This window comes from Streptopelia decaocto (genome assembly GCF_964273445.1).
Source record: "Streptopelia decaocto genome assembly, chromosome: 2".
Lineage (NCBI taxonomy): Eukaryota > Metazoa > Chordata > Aves > Columbiformes > Columbidae > Streptopelia > Streptopelia decaocto.
In genome coordinates, this window is record NC_138655.1 from 115,118,637 (window position 1) to 115,135,615 (window position 16,979).

The window sequence follows — 16,979 nt, forward strand, 5'->3', positions numbered from 1 at the left end:
AGTACGAATCAACTTCATTTTGCTTCTCTGCTAAAGTTCTACAACCAACACAATACATTTTGTTTTAATCAATAAAACACTTTTTGCTACACAGGTTTTCAAAAAGTGGGTTTGTGTTTTCTATACTTCATTACGTCTTGCAGTAAATTCACCTGCAGAATCAGTTTGAGTAGAAGTTCAGATTCAGAGACACAGCCTACTAACCAATAACTGTAATGAGAGGACCATCTAGTGGTGACAACCACGATTCACACTCCACTGTTTTGAAGACAAATGCCCACTGTTAAGGTATGCAAGTCAGTGGGAAACTTCTCAGTCTTTGTTTTTTTTAACTGCTTCTTTAATTTAAATTCCAGCCTTCTATGTTGAGACTAAATGAATGAGTTTGTTGATTTCCTTCATCTGTGTCTGTTGTGAGAACATCTATGTCAATTCTTCCACATGTGAAAGTTGTTCGTGTCATCAAATCATTAATCTGAAGACACTAGCAAGAATGAAGCTGTTGCTAACTAGGCTACAAAACAGGTTCATTTACCTCACAATTCTCTCCTCAGATAAATCTATAATACCTTTTCTTCTTAACATAAGAGAGAAAAAAAAAATCACCAGTGGAGAAATGACACTTGTACTTGGTATGTTTTACACCTCCATCACATTTAAGTTAAACAGATGTGTTTAACAGACCAAACTATAACATAACAAGGGTCTAAGATTGCCACAAACTAGCAGGGACAGGAGAGCAAAAACTTACATTATGGGAAGCTGACTGAGAATGTGATACACATCTAGTGGTATTTGTTGCTATATTTCGAACATGTCAAACAACTGAAGAGACATTCTTCCCCAGCTATCATAGTAAAAGAACCTGCAAGAAATTCTCGTCCCTAATGAAGCTGTAGGCACAGGGAAAGGTTTCTGTGGGCACACATGTAACTACAAACAGCTGAAGGAAGCTTAGTGGAGCTTTGTAACCAAACCAAAACATAAAACAGTAGTAGAGCATTTGTTTCTAACAGCTATACTTCCTCATTTCTGAAAAGCTCTGATAGGACTCTAGGTCAACCAATATTCAAGAGAAACATTTCAGGCAGTTTCTCGTTAAAGACAGGCACCCTAAAGACACTAAGCTCCCTTGTAGATTAGAGGACCAGATTCTACCCCAATACAATCTAAACCAAACTTTAATATTACGAAAAAATGAAAGTTTGGTGTGAACAAATCTCTGCCTCTTCAGCCCCTGTAAGGATCTAAAGGGAACTGCAGATTTTTAAGCAACTCAGAAAGTTAAAAGAACTGCTGGATTGAAACAGAATTCCCTTCTATACATCTATGTATACCTTGCTGCCTACTTATGAACTGTTCCCCAGTTGTAGTAGCAGTCTCACAGCCTCAAACTTCTACTCCAACCTGTTTTATGCATCTCCTGCAACCCTACCTACCCCATCCCACACTGTGGAACACGAGGACAAAAAAGCATGCTTAAGCTCTTTCCCCACAGGGTTCTCTATAAAGCAGGGGCAGCAGTAAGCCTCAGCCACCTTCTTCACTGTTCAACCTTCCCTTTTCAAAGGACACTGAAACTTTTTCCAAAGGAATGAGCAGAGGTCACTACAGAGGCCAAAGGGAGATGTAGGATGGGAAATGGAAACCATGTGCTGGTTTTACATCCCAATTATCAAAATGAACTATGCAACCTTACAGCATCAGGAGACTAACAGAGCACTTGGCATCTCAATTAAAGCCACAGCTGTAGTGGCCTGCCAGATAGCACAGACTGCATCTACACATAGGTGGAAATCACACTATGAATGAGCACATGAGAAATCTGAATGCCAAGAGGCAAGTATTTTATCTGAGGTAAGAGCAAGCAGTAGCAAACTGATCATTTTTGGCAGTATCCATTAAATTGACAGGCAACTGATTGGACACAGTCCAACAATAAAGAAATAGAGTGTTAACTAGAACCCAAATAACAGTTTGTCCCAAGAAAGGACAGAAAACTCTCAAGAATGTGTTAGAGGACACCAGTACAAACTACTGTACACAAACTCAATCCTATTTTTCCTTTGCTAGTGTTAACTGGTATGGCTGTGTAGAATGAGTTTCTTTAGCACCGGAGGTAGAGAATTAAGAGCTCCATAAAAAAGAAAAAAGAATAATCTTCAGCATGAGAAATGTGAGCAAGGCTGAGCAACTTCATAGATCAAGTGCTCTGTGTCAGCTCCTGCAGTATTCTTTGCTTCCTCTGACGAACGATTATGTTTCTGGGGGACTGACATTCACCCTCCTCTCCGACACTCCCACAGCATGCTTTCCCTGTGTGCGTGCTTTCCTCCTTCTGTTCAACTGCCATTCTCCTCTGTCTGCTTCAGTAGCTCTGTAAACATGACCTCTGAAGTGCCTTTTTCACCTTCTCATTGTTTCAAAAATGCTTGAGTATAGCAATAAGACACACATTAGTCACAGCAGTAACAGAAGGCAATAAATAGAAAAAATTCTCTCTATGTTTTGTTAGTCCACTTCTAGAGTGTGGTGTAGGGGTCACGATCATTAGCAAAGCAAGGCCACTGCTGCACACTTACAGCACTGCCACCATGATGAATTAACCTCTGCCAAAAGTGAGAGACTGTTGGCAGATGCCTGGCAAGAGTTCCAGAGAAGCCTGTGGAAGGCAGAGAGTAAAAAAAAAAAAATATTTCTTTATTTACAGACCAGATGGCTCTCAACTGCATCCCAAAATATCTGCCAAAGATACACATAGATAGTATGGCAGGCCAGACCAGGACAGGTATCTGTTTAGTAAAACTAACAATGCCTGGTAGACCTCCTTTCTGATTCACTCTGGCTGGTCTTGCAAGATGGAAATAAAACCACAATACTGTCATTCATAAGCCTCAAGGAGAGAACAGGGTATTAAAGATTATATTTAAAAAACCTGAAACAGATTCACTGAAAAAGTCTAGGGGCAAGCTTAAAAGCACATCCTTGACAAGAAATCTAATCAGACAGTCCAGGAAAGCCCCACAGAAAGGATATTCAGGCCAGGAAATCTACAAAAACGAACATTCTTTCATTTCCCCAAAAGAACTTTCTCCAGTGTCCATTTTGTCCATTTCTCTGATGCTTTAATATATACCCTAGTAGTCTGCTATCAGGTGTCTGAACATTCCTAGCTTTAGGTCTTAAACAGAAAACAGCTTCATCTTATGATATGAACATGTGTTATTTATTACATAACACAAATCTCTGCCTTCCTTGTTTATTAACACTTATGCCACCTCAAAACAAGACGTCAGGTCATTCTTTTTCCACAGCAATAAACACACTAACACAAACTGGAACATGGGGAAGAAAAAACAAAAAGGAAATCAGTTTGACATGCTTGGACAGAAGTGCAACTAGAAAACAAGGAAAGTTTGCAGAACTTAACCAGAGTTCCCTCTGCTGTTCTTGCTGCTTTGTGAGGATTTGCCCTCATTTTGACCATACTGGGTGTCAAAAAGTGTTTGGCTGGCTGAGTAGTTTCTGAGGTAAACATTACTTTCTATCTCCCTAGCTTGCAAAGACATTTTCTTCATTACATCACTTGCATCTGCCACAGGTCATGACAAGGTATATGAGAGACAGGTCTGGCATCAAGACTGAACTGGTGGTCAGACCTTTACTCATATCTCCATGGTAAACAAAAATGCATGTCAAAAATCCAGAGTTTATTCGGCAGCACTGCATAGGTATTTGTTTTCTTGTTCCTGAACCATTCCAGACTCACGACTCCTGGCTTATGATCCCCTCAATACATCTGTTGCCGCAATTCCACTATAGTCTATCAGGAAGCACACTATTCCCTTTTTCAGACTTAGGAGACTCTGTATTGTCTTTCTGCTGTTAACAGGAACATGCCCATGACCTACACACTCACTCAAGATATTCATAGCATAGATACCTACTCACCCACGTAGGCTGACTGTTTTTCCCAAGGTGGTTGTGAAAAATTAGTAGGTGAAAAATCTCTTTAGTCAGTATGAATTTTCATCAACTGAATTTAACCCCAGGGATAAGCTTGAGTTTAGGATAAGGCACTGTAGAATTATTGCAGACACAGAACTGAGGAATTGTGTACATATATTTGCCATTTTGACTCAAAAGACTTTCTGCCTTGGTAAAGTGATATCAGTCTGCTAACAGTTTGGGGACTCTACTTGTGTAGATGACAACCATCTGCCAATATTGTTGGGCAAACTTACTTCTGAAGAGAAAGAACTGTCATGTAGAACAAACCTAAATGCTTCCAGATTGGAACACAAAAACATTCATAATTATGTCATAAGTTCATATCTGGTTCAAGATGTGAGGAAACAGCTATTCTGCATTTAATATTCTTTGCATCATTTTAACTTCAGTTATGTATCAGATAAAAGGCACCATCATTTATAGAAAGATTATTTCCTCTAGACAGCAGCACCATGTTGCTTTTCAAAATTTAAGTTCATCCTTAACTGTTCACAGTTAAAAAACTAATAAGAATATGTAACAAAGAACCTACCTTTTACACCACCAAATGGACCATAAGTCATATTACAAGCAGTTCTCTGAAGATGGTGCTCATACATCAGTTTAATCTGATACTGGTTCCCATGTTCCACAGTTCCCAGAGTCCCTACAAAAAACAAAAGGTATACACTTATATCTTTGATCCACGCAGTGTGAAAGAAGTAAAGGAGTAGCAGTTTAAACAATCTGAAAAAACCCTATAACTTACTCCTAGTGACTTTGAGATATGAAGGTTCACACTGCTACTTTCTTTAAAAAAAAACACCAAGCTACAAAATTCCTAAAGGCCAGAACCAGAAATAAGGTCTCACTACACTAAGCATGATATAAAGACAGCAAAAAGCTGAGATTTTACTACTTACATGTATTTTTGGCATCTCTAAGATTAAAAAAAAGCATGCTCAAAGGGAAATTCTTATGATTCACTAGTTACTCAGTGAATATACTACATCCAACAGCCAGCCGCAGCTGTAATACTCTGTCTCAAATTATGCTGCAGCTAGTCATTAGTTGTAATTTGACAAAGCTGTGCTTAGAGCACATTTATCACTTGCCTTTACTCTCTCTGAAATTCAGTGCAGTGATCAACAATGCAAAGATAAGAGGCAAACATACAGTAACAAAAATAATTCTATTATATACATCACATTATCTGAAAAGGTCTGAATAGATTTTAACTTTCTCACTCCTTCAGGGAATTAGAAGTTCAAAAAGTTCTTTCTTAAGAAACTGAAGTTAAAGCTCCCCTTTCAATAACCAAAAGTCTCTCCTACATCCCATAAAGAAAACAAAGTTCATCATGTAGAGTAACACTTAACAACTAATATTAGCAATCAAAAAAAACCTTTGAGAACAGTCACATCAGCAAGGAAAAAGGTGTTTTGAGTGATATCTAAGCTAAATACTACCACAGCTTTAAGCATACAGAGATTATTCCAACACTGAAACATGCTATGAAAGATTTGTAGCTTATGCTAACTTTTCAGGGGTGACCTTATTAATGTTTATAAATATATAAAGGGTGAGTGCCATGAGGATGGAGCCAGGCTCTTCTCGGTGGCAAACAATGATAGGACAAGGGGTAATGGGATCAAGCTGGAACACAAGAGGTTCCACTTAAATTTGAGAAAAAACTTCTTCTCAGTGAGGGTGACAGAGCACTGGAACAGGCTGCCCAGGGGGGTTGTGGAGTCTCCTTCTCTGGAGACATTCAAAACCCACCTGGACATGTTCCTGTGCGACCTCACCTAGGGGTTCCTGCTCCAGCAGGGGGATTGGACTAGATGATCTTTTGAGGTCCCTTCCAATCCCAAACACACTGTGATACTGTGTGTGATACTGTAATTTCTCCAACTAAAACCCAATAGAGCTTTTAAGCAATTACCCCTAAAGCAGGCCCACGTTAGGGAAAGGATTGGAACAGACATGACAAAAAAAGCCCCGGTTGGATAAGTATCTCACTATGTAGCAACACCAGAGGAAAAACAAGCTAGAAAGCAGTCAGCCTGTGTATACTGACTGTAATACAATATCCAGGCCATACTTTAATCAGCCCTGAAGGCTGCTTTCATTGGTCAAGGAGAAGCAGCATAGTCATTTTATTATGAGTAACAGATATAGCAAAATGTATAAAGCAAGTAAAGATCCCACTTTATGGAACAGTAATTTGCCATGGAAGCATTAAGAAATAATGATCGTTATTTCTCAAAGTAGCTTTTCCAAAAGTACCTGAATGCTTACAATCTATTAAAGGACTGTAAAACTTTACTTTTATTATTACTTAAATGCTTAAGCTATGTAGACCAAACAGGAAAATATTACTAGAAAAGAATTCTAGTCTGACTTATGTTGTATGCCTTTAATACAAATTTTAAAATAAATTGTTTTAATAAAAATCGTACTAGTAAGCTACAATCCTAAGACTTAAGTGTTACTATAGAGAAGGGAAAGTACAAAGACTGCAGTACATCTCAAAGTATCAGCCCTCAACGAAGACCAATTTTACAGGTGTCTTCAGATAAGATAACTAGGAGGCAAACAAAATCTGGAAAGAGAGCATGTGTTTGTAAGTTACCAGCTTATAGCTGTCCCTGCACAGAGAAAATTAACAACGTAAAGTTGTCTACCAAATTGTGAAGATGGGGTACAAACAATAGATCTCTTAAATCTGTGCTTTGCTTCAAGCATGTATTAGAGAGAACTCAATGCACAGAATAGGTATTTTGTGACTTGCATCTTTACATACAGAGAGGACAGAGCACTTAAGAATTTCCAAAGACAAAAGTAATAGGATTTAAGGAAACACATAGTAGGTTCACCTTCTTAGTAGTATTAACCTCCTGTCTTCTCTTGGGCTACATCACCAGTGTTCTGACTTTCTAAGAAATTATCTGGATTTTTTTAGTTCAGAAATAATTGTAACTGCTCCATTTTAAGGAGCTAAGTTGTCATTAAACAATCATTTTTTCATTAGCATGCTGAACAGTAACCCCCAGTCCTAGAACTGTAATGAGAACTAGTTGTTCACAAGCTATACCGAACACAGATCATCATGCACATCACAGCATCTCAAGCACTGAGCATATTAGCAAATCTCTGTTAACCATTGGGAAATATGTAGACCTAATTACTAATATTTCCTCTTCATACATAAGTTTGAGTGAGAGAATATGACAACAACTCTTCAGCAATGATGAGCAAACACTGTATATACCGAGTTTAGTATTAACCTAATTCAAACTTTAGAATACACTTAAAATCACTGGAAAGCCTGTATCTGTAAACTAACCTGAAACAGTATATACACACAGTTTTCGGCAATGCAACACAGCCAGGTGAAGTCCTTCCGTACCACTGTAAAGAAGGTTAAAAAAGCATTGTGTTCAGATAAATTCCAAGTAAAATGTACACAGGATAAAATTCAAGTATCATGTTGAAATTACTTTCACATGTGGGCAGAATCCAAAGGTTTGGGTGTTAGATGCTAGCATAAAAACCTCAGAAGTACTAATCTTCCTAAATTTGTACTGCAGCACTTGAACTTAATTTCAAAGTTAAAATGAATCCTTTAAGAACATATTTCAGATTTATGTATGAAAAGCAAGTCAACTATTTTCCCAGTTTAGCCTGAAATTCATTTCAAACAAGGTGCTGTTAATCCTTTCAAAAACCAAATGGATATGAGAATCATCCCTCCAAAGAAGTACTATTCAGCAACCACATACTTTTTCTTTCATTCGTTTTTGTACCAGCTGCATGGAACATAAAGTAACTAAACTATAAGGCAGTAGTCATAAACACAGAATCCTGTGTTCACATTTTTCTTCCCCCAAACCTAAGTAGTATTTCTTGCAGAGAAAGTTCTAGTGCTGTAGCTATAGAAAATGTTTTAGACCATTTCACAGGGTAAGGCATTAGAATTCCTGTGTAGGCTCACTGCATGAGTATTTGAATAAAAGAAGAGTTTCCAACTGATGTAGGCCTTTCAGCTTGCGGCCTTTGGTCTCAGAGCACAAGTCTTTCCTGTGGTTAGTACAGGTTTTTCTCTACTTTTAAAAATAAAGGTCATGCTGCAGTATTAGAAGTCAATTTCAAAATTAAAATGAAACCTTTAAGAACATATATTTAATTTTTAGAATAAAGTTCTCCTAAGTAGATTCTCTTCCAGCCAACTAAATATAAGGCCTTTTTCTTAGAGTCATAGTATCTCTTTTCTACCTGGCCACTTATTTCCAATTAATTCATTGGAATTAAAGATCTTCAGTCACCTGTCAAACCCAAAACAACTGGCTGACATTACATCTTAGATCATAACAAGTTACTCAAGTTCTCATAACACCTAAAAAACCCTTTCAATACAAGGTTTTTCCTGTTATACGTACTTTTAAAAAATTATACAAGTATCTGGAAGATTCTCTTCCACATATACATTAAGTAAAAATTCTCTCATTTCAAGATAATTCAAGAAGCAGATCAAATGCATATTACAGTATTCATAGATGTGTTTAATAGTTGTCCGTCTGGAAACTGAACACTCACTCCCCAAAACGAAGAAAGAAAAACGCATCTAAGCCTTAAATAAACAGCAACATAGCCTATTGTTGACTTACGAAACAAATTTTCCCACTTCCACCTGCAATATTGGTTCTCGTAACTGCACTTCCAAGAGCAAGTCCTCAGGTTGTACTCCATCTCCAGGTTTCACAGGATGTGGATTAAAGATTCGGAGATATCCCATATAACTGCCCACAATAATTTTATCTAAAAAAAAAAAAAAAAAAAAGAGAGAGACTACAGAATACCATAGCACAGGCGGAATTCAATTTGCTGCAGAAGTGCTTCAAAGAATGCCCTTAAAAAGACAGACTATTTAGATGATTCAATTAATGTTCATTATGCTCTGTCTTCTAAATTAGCAATTAGCTTTCTTGCAAATACACAAAAACCTGTCAGCAAAGTGTTCAATATGGCAATTATGGTGGTGGCACTGACCATTACTACTATTCCATCAATTTAGACTGATGTTCACGCTTCTTAAAAAGTCCCATTCTGATAAAACCAGGCTTACCAGTGTTTGAGGGACAGTGTACTAGCATGGTCCTTTGGTCTGTCATCTCAGAGGAGGTAGGGGATGGAGATTCATGTGCCAGCAAAGACTCAAGGGTTATTAATGTGTTAGAAATCATAGAAGCACCTCAGAACAGTCACATAGGAATTGGGACTTCTCCCACAAAAAAAAGTGGCTGGATCATTAGCCCAACTGAAGTGCATCTACACCAATGCACACAGCTTGGGCAACAAACAGGAGTTGGAAGCCATTGTGCAGCCAAAAAACTACTATATAGTTGCAATCACAGAAACATGGTAGGACAACTCACACAATTGGAGTGCTGCACTGGATGGCTATAAACTCTTCAGAGGGATAGGCAAGGAAGGGGAGGAGCTGGGGTAGCCCTGTGTGTTGCACACTGCTTTGACTGTCTACAGCTTAATGATGGTGATGAAAGGATTGAGTGTTTATGGGTAAGAGTCAGGGTGAAGGCCAACAATTAGATAACATGGTGGGAGTCTATTATAGACCTCCCAATGAGGTTGAAGAGACAGATGAAATATTCCACAATCAGCTGAGAGAAGTTTCACAATTTATGGCCCTTGCTCTTATGGGAGACTTCAACTTACCAGATATCTGCTGGAAATACAATACAGCAAAAATAGTTGTCATAGCTTAGCCCCAGCCCCCCTCCCAAGCCAACAGCTAAAACCACACGCTGCTCACTCACGCCCATGGGATGGGGGCTAGAATCAGAAAACAAAAGCAAAATCCATGGGTTGGGATAGGAACAGTTTAAGAGAAAAGTGAAGAAAAACTAACAGTAACAACAACAAAAGAACAACTTACAAAGCAATGGACACACAGCGCAATCACCACATGGGCATCCTGCCACAGCAGCCCACCCCACTCTGAAGTACCCTGAACTGGAGGTCATGCCCAAAATACAAAAGCATCAAACCATGTGGTCCAGAGAGAACCAAGAGGGTACTCCAGGGTCCTGCTCCCAGAAGAGAGAGTAAGAGAGAGAGACTGCCCCACCAGCCCACCCCCTTTGTAACTGAGTATGACCTTCTGTGGTATCAAATACCCCCTTTGGCCAGTTCTGAGTCAGCTGTCCTGGCAGTGTAGATATTAACCCTATCTCAGCTGATCCAGCACATTCCACCCCTTATTCTATACCATTTATCTCATGCTCAAGTCTTACACTTACCAACACATTTCAACTAATTACTACCACCTTAAATACATATATACATACAGATATTTTTTCGCTTAGTTCATGGCATAATCTTATTCCTTTGAAATGTTCATTGAGTCCATGACTTTGGACTCTATTAGGATGGTCTTCAGGGACAAAAGAGATGGAGTGTCATATTGGAGTGTTGTTTTGTTGCATGCTGCATCTGGAAATTGTAGGTCATGCTCACAATTTGCAGGTCAAAGGTGTCAACCTTGAGGATGTGGCTGGATGCCAGTTCTTGGAGCCAGCTCTGGTTCCATCATTGCTTCACTTTGTTCAGTCTTGCTGAAGTTCATTCTTCATTAACCTAAAAGGTACTTACTCAATACTGTTAGTATGTTGCAAGGTATTATGCAGCAATTACCATCATACAATTCACATAATGGGATTATTCTCAGCCAGAATCAAATCTCCCTGAGGTACACACTGGACTCCTCCATCCTTCAACATTACCCACCAACTGCTCCCAGGTCTCCAAGCAAAAGCAATCCAACAGAAGGGTTTGCACCAGACTGTTTTCTGCAACACATTCTTCATTCGCACCACAGGGACTTTATCCCCTTCTACAGTATGTGGAAGCTTCAACTGGGCAGGGCCAGCTCAAGTGGTAGATCCCCTAGTGTTAACTAACCAGGTGGTCTTTGCTAAATTTGAATCCCAGTTTCTAAAAGTTCCAACACTGATTGCTCTTAACATAGTCTTTTAACAGCCCATTGTCCCATTCAGTTTTCCCACAGGCTGGTGCATGGTAGGGGATGTGATATACCCACTCAATGCCATGCTCTTTGACCCAAGTGACTATGAGGGTATTCCAGAAATGAGTCCCATTGTCTGGCTCGATTCTTTCTGGGGTGCCATGTCACCACAGGACTTGCTTTTCAAGGCCCAGGATAGTGTTTTGGGCAGTGGCACAGTGTATGTTTCCATCCATACAGTGGCTGCTTCCACCATTGTAAGCACATAGCGCTTGCCACTACCGGTTTGTGGGAGTGTAGTATAGTCAATTTGTCAGGCCTCCCCATATTTATACTTCAGCCATCACCCCCCATACCACACAGGCTTTAACCACTTGGCTTGCTTGATTGTAGCACTTTTCATAATTGTGAATAACCTGTGCAATAGTGTCCACAGTCAAGTACACCCCTCAATGACAAGCCTACCTATAAGTTGCATCCCCTCCTTGATGACCTGAGGCACCAGAGGCCCACCAAGCTATAAATAATTAACCTTTGTGTTGCCAGTTCAAATCTACCTGAACCACTTTAACCATGGCAGCTTGATCCACCTGATGGTTGCTTTGATGTTCTTCAGTGGACCAACTTTTAGGCACATGAGCATCTACATGGCACACTTTTATGGGCCGGTTCTCTAGCTGGGCAGCAACACCTCACCATAATTCAGCAGCCCAGATGGGTTTGCCTCTGCGCTGCCAGTTGCTCCTCTTCCATTGCTGTAACCATCCCCACAGGGCATCTGCCACCATCCATGATTCTGTATAGAGACAAAGCACCGGCCATTTTTCTTGTTCAGCAATGTCCAAAGCCAGCTGGATGGCTTTCATCTCCACAAACCCACTCAGTTCACCTTGTCCTTCAGTGGCTTCTGTGACTCACTGAGAGGGGACTCCACACAGCAGCTTTCCACCTCCGGTGCTTTCCCACGACACAACAGGACCCATCAGTGAACAGGGCATATCGCTTCTCATTCTCTGATAGCTCATTATATGGTGGGGCCTCTTCAACACGTGTCACTTCCTCTTCTGGCAATACTCCAAGATCCTTACCCTCTGGCTAGTCTGTCATCACCTCTAAGATCCCTGGGTGGCCAAGGTTTCTCCATCAGAGCCCGTTGTATGATCAATGTAACCCACTTACTCCACATAGCATCATTTGCATGATGAGTAGAGGAGACCTTCCCCTTGAACATCCAACCCAGCACCAGCAATCAAGGTGCCAGGAGGAGCTGTGCTTCAGTACCAACCACTTCTGAAGCATCTCAAACCCCTTCCTATGCTGCCAATATCTCCTTTTCAGTTGGAGCGTAGCAGGCCTTGGATCCTCTGTATTCCCAACTCCAAAACCCCAGAGGTCAAACTCAAGTCTCCCTGGTCCTTTCTTTTCTCCCCCAGTTCCATCTTCCCCGTAGACTGGGTGTGATTACTAATCACTTCCAAAAGACGGTGTCCAAGGTATGGAAATAACATCAATATCATATAAAAATACAACCAGAGACATGCAGGACAAGAAATCACAATCTCATAAATTGATATTACACAGGACAGCAATATGATAAACCTAATCCTTTTCCCAGATGTAATAAACAGCACCACAGGGACACATAGGGCATGTAGGAATTCAGATAACACAGCCACGTCAACAAACAAAGAAACATCGTGACCACTTAACTAATATAGTAAATGCGTATTTTAGCATGCCCGGGTCAGCTCTATCATTATCCCAGCCCTTTGTTTTCTCCTGGTTGGCTCACAAAAAGAACTGTTGTAGTTTAGCCCCAGCCCCCTCGCAGCCAATAGCTAAAACCTCGTGCCACTTGCTCACCCCTCCCCAACCCCCCGGTGGGATGGGGAGAATCAGAAAACAAAGACAAAACTTATGGGTTGGGATAAGAACAGTTTAAGGGAACAGCAAAGAAAAACAAACAGTAACAACAACATTGAAAGCAAGTAAAAAGCAACAGACACACAGTGCAACCACCACATGGCCACCCTGCCACAGCGGCTGCCCCCCTCTGAAGCAACAAGTGGACACCCCGGCTGCAATCCCACCAAACCCGCCCCCCTGCCCCAAACAGTGCCTCACACCCAAAATACAAAATCACCAAACCACATGGTCCAGAGAGAACCAAGAGGGTCCCTGACTGCCCTGCTCCCAGCAGAGAGGCTGCACCCCTGTCCCACCCACTTTGTGACTGAGCTTGACCTGATATGGTATCAAATACCCCCTTTGGCCAGCTCTGGGTCAGCTGTCCTGGCAGTGTAGAAATTATCCCTATCTCAGCCGACCCAGCACAACTGTCTAGGAGGTTCCTGGAGTGCATGGGAGGTAACTTCCCAACACAGCTGATTAGAGAGCCAACTAGTGAAAGTGCCCCACTGGACCTGTTGTTTGTGGATAGAGGTGGACTTGTGCATGATATGGCGGTTGGAGGCCACCTTGAGCGTAGCAATCGTGAGATGATAGTGTTTTCAATTCTTGGAGAAGGAGGCGGGTCAGCAGAACTGCAACCTTGGGACTTCCAGAGGGCAGAATTTGGCCTGCTTAGGACCCTGGCTGACAGAGTCCTTTGAGAGGCAGCTCTGAAGGGCAAGTGAATCCAGGAAGGCCAGACATTCATCATGAAGGAAATCTTAAAGGTTTGTGAACAGGCCATCCCTACATGCTGAAATATGGGCCAACAGAGAAGAAGACTGGCTTGGCTGAACAGAGAGCTTTGGCTGGAACTCAAGAATAAAAGGAGAGTTTATGAAGGGGCAGGCAACCCAGGAGGACCACAAAGATGTTGTGCAGTTATGCAGGGAGAAAATTAGAAGGACCAAAGCCCAGCTAGAAAAGGATCTGGAGGTGCTCATTGACAGACAGCAGAATAAGAGCCAGCAGTGTGTCCAGGTGGCCAAGAAGGCCAACAGCATGCTGGTGTGCATCAGCAATAGTGTGGCAAGCAGAACTAGGGAAGTGATCATTCCCCTGTACTCAGCACTGGTGAGGCTGCACCTTGAATCCTGTGTACAGTTTTGGACCACTCACTACAAAAAAAGATATTGAGGGGCTGAATCAAGTTCAGAGAAGGGCAATGAAGCTGGTGAAGAGTCCAGAGAGCAAGTCTTATGAGGAGCAGCTGAGGGAAGTGGGACTAAACTAGCCTGGAGAAAAGGAGGCTCAGGGGAGACTTATTGCTCTCTACAGCTATCTGAAAGGAGGTTGTAACATGGAGGGTGTTGGTCTCTTCTCCCAAGCAGCAAGTGACAGGGCAAGAGCAAATGGCCTCAAGTTGTGTCAGGTGAGGTTTAGAATCATAGAATTGTTTTGGTTGGAAAAGACTGTTCAACTGTTAACCTAGTATTGCCAAGTCCACCTCTAAACCATGTCCCCAAGAACTACATCTGCATATCTTTTAAAGACCTCCAGGGATGGTCACTCAACCACTTCCCTGGGCAGCCTGTTCCAATGCCTGACCGCCCTTTCAGTAAAGACGTTTTTCCTGATATCCAATCCAAATCTCCCCTAGTTTATCATAAAGATCCCAAATATTTATCAATTAAAAAAAAACCCATACTCAAGAACTCTCCATGACAGCAAAGACCATGGACTGCTGTAAATATGTCCTCAGACACATCATTTCAGTTCCACACTTTATTTCCACAATATTAAAGACTACATGGAAAAGCAATGTTTACTCAAACAGAATCATTTATTTCAAGGGTCTCTTATTTTTCAGTCAGAGAAGGTTGGTTGTTTTTCTAAATTCTTAGCTTATTAGCTCTCACCTTCCTTTTTTTTATTAAGTTTTTTCAACAACTTAAAATGTACGTTTCCTCCTATAGCTAACTGAAAATGTTCTATTTTAAAGATATCTGCCATTGAGGGAATAAGACATGAAACAAACTGCTATTAAACACAAGAAAGAATTAAGATGTTTAGAAACCTACAAATATACAAAGAAAAATAGCATTGAATTTATCATCTTAACCTTAGAGAGACACATTAAAGAGAGTTTAAACTAACTAGCCAACCAGCCTGGTTAACAAGCTTTCAGGATGCATTGGTCAAAGAAACCTGCAGCTGTGTAGCTTAAAAGTCTCAATCATGTAATTCTGAATTTACCTTGTCCACTGCCACTATTATCAACATCACCAACACACAGACAGCCTTGGTCAAATTCTTCCTTTTCTCCAAGTATAGTAGACCACCAGTCTCTAGCTTTAAACAACGACATTCTTCTTTACTGAAAATGAAACAAACAATTGTTAAAGTGTATACTAATACATTTACGACTGTTTATATAAACAACTTTTTCTTTGATAGCAACAACTTTATTTTATTTATTTATTTATCTCTTAGCTTCACATTGCTCTAGTGTGAGCTGAATACATGTTCATTTCAGGTGTCTTGGGCATCTTATTATGTAGTTCAGAAAACAGCCTTAGGAAACTCATCATTAGTTTACAAATTAGTTGTGATAAATACTGCCAGTTATATGAACAAAAGGAAAAAAAAAATTGTAAACTGTTAAAAGCCTTCTGTAACAAGTATTAAGGCTGTAATATAAGTGTTCAAAGTCAGAGAACTGAGGTTTTCTGTCTTACTATGGAGTATCAGGAAAAACACATTCTGATGCAAGTCTTCTGAAAAAAAAAAAAACTTATTTTTAGAAAAGTAAATGAAGACATTGAAACAGACAACATCAAAACCTCCACCAAGTAATCGCCTTGAAGATGCGCTAGTGACACAACTAAAGAACTCGGTCAGATAGGGCACAAATCAGCTTTTCTGCTCCCTACCTACTGTTATTTTAAGTAGAGGGGGCGGGTGGAAGAGAGACGAGACTAATCCTTTCATAGGCGGCTTGACAATAACACCGCCCTGGCTCAAAACTCACAGTTAAATGCCTATGCTCTGCCATCGGTGAGATAAACCTGAACAAACTCAACCTCACCGCAGCAAAGGGCAGCCAGACAGCGCCAGCCCCAGCGGTTCTTTCCGGGAAGAATGAAAAATGATGGGCTCATCCTTTGCTTCAGAGCAAACTCATCCTGCAAACCCGTGCTTTTGCTCTTTAAAGGAAACCATATGTGGAGAATAAAAACTCCCCCCCCCCCCCGCCACCTTAGGTGGTTACCGTCTTACCGTCGCTATGCCAGCTAGGCAACCTGCTGCAACCGAGCGCGGGCTGGCAACAGCGCAGCCCCCCGCACACACCTCCCTCTCCCTGTGCAGCACCTCCACCTGAGCCCCGCACCTCAGGAGCTGCGCCCGGACGCGCACACACACACACCCCGGAGCGGGAGAAGACAGACAGCAGACCGGCGGGGTTACCTGGGCGGGAGATGGCAGCTCCCGGGCGCGGCACGGTCCCAGCTGCACAGGGGACACACAGCAGCTCCCCCCTCCCCGCAGGAGCAGCCTGAGGCGATACGAAAGGTGAGACACAGACCGGCAGCGCTCCAGCGCTACGGCCCCCTCCCCGTTGCCGCCGCCATCTCCAGCGCCCTCCTCACCCCGCGTTAAGCACCAGCCGCGCCCGGCCCAGAAGGGGCGGCCGCGCTTCGCGCCGACGCTGGGAAATGTAGTTTGGGAAGCGGCGCGACGAAACGTTGGGCTCTCTCATTTCTTCCTGTGCGGGGGAGGAAGAGAGTCATTCCTTCCTGTTCGCCGAGGAGAAAAAAAAAAAAAAAACAAAACACACAACTTCTCGGCTGGTGCTTTTTCTTTTCAAAGCCCTCACAGAAACCTCTCGCCCTTGAGGGCGCCCGCTGCGCCGCCCTCCTCCAGCAGCCCGTCCGCCTTTCTCTCCCCCACTTTTCCTCCTGCGTGGTACCGCCGGCAGGCTACGCGCACGTGACGTCTCGCCGGGAGCGCGCGCCGGAGCCGGGGCGGCGGGGCGCGTGCGGCGGGGGCG

At 41.9% G+C, this 16,979-nt stretch overlaps 1 protein-coding gene across 3 annotated transcripts in view; it reads right to left on the reverse strand.

Moving 5' to 3' along the window:
- Positions 1–16,864, reverse strand: part of BBS9 (Bardet-Biedl syndrome 9) — a 338,602-nt gene extending 321,738 nt beyond the window's left edge. For all 3 annotated transcript variants that reach the window (XM_082045335.1, XM_082045334.1, XM_082045336.1), the window contains exons 1-6: positions 16,579–16,864; positions 16,397–16,484; positions 15,185–15,305; positions 8,661–8,811; positions 7,340–7,404; positions 4,544–4,657 (exon numbers count right to left, since the gene is read on the reverse strand). In XM_082045335.1, the coding sequence (XP_081901461.1) occupies positions 4,544–4,657; positions 7,340–7,404; positions 8,661–8,811; positions 15,185–15,296 (442 nt within the window). In that variant the 5' untranslated portion in view covers positions 15,297–15,305; positions 16,397–16,484; positions 16,579–16,864. The remainder of the gene's footprint in view (positions 1–4,543; positions 4,658–7,339; positions 7,405–8,660; positions 8,812–15,184; positions 15,306–16,396; positions 16,485–16,578) is intronic.
- Between the last annotated feature and the right edge of the window lie 115 nt (positions 16,865–16,979).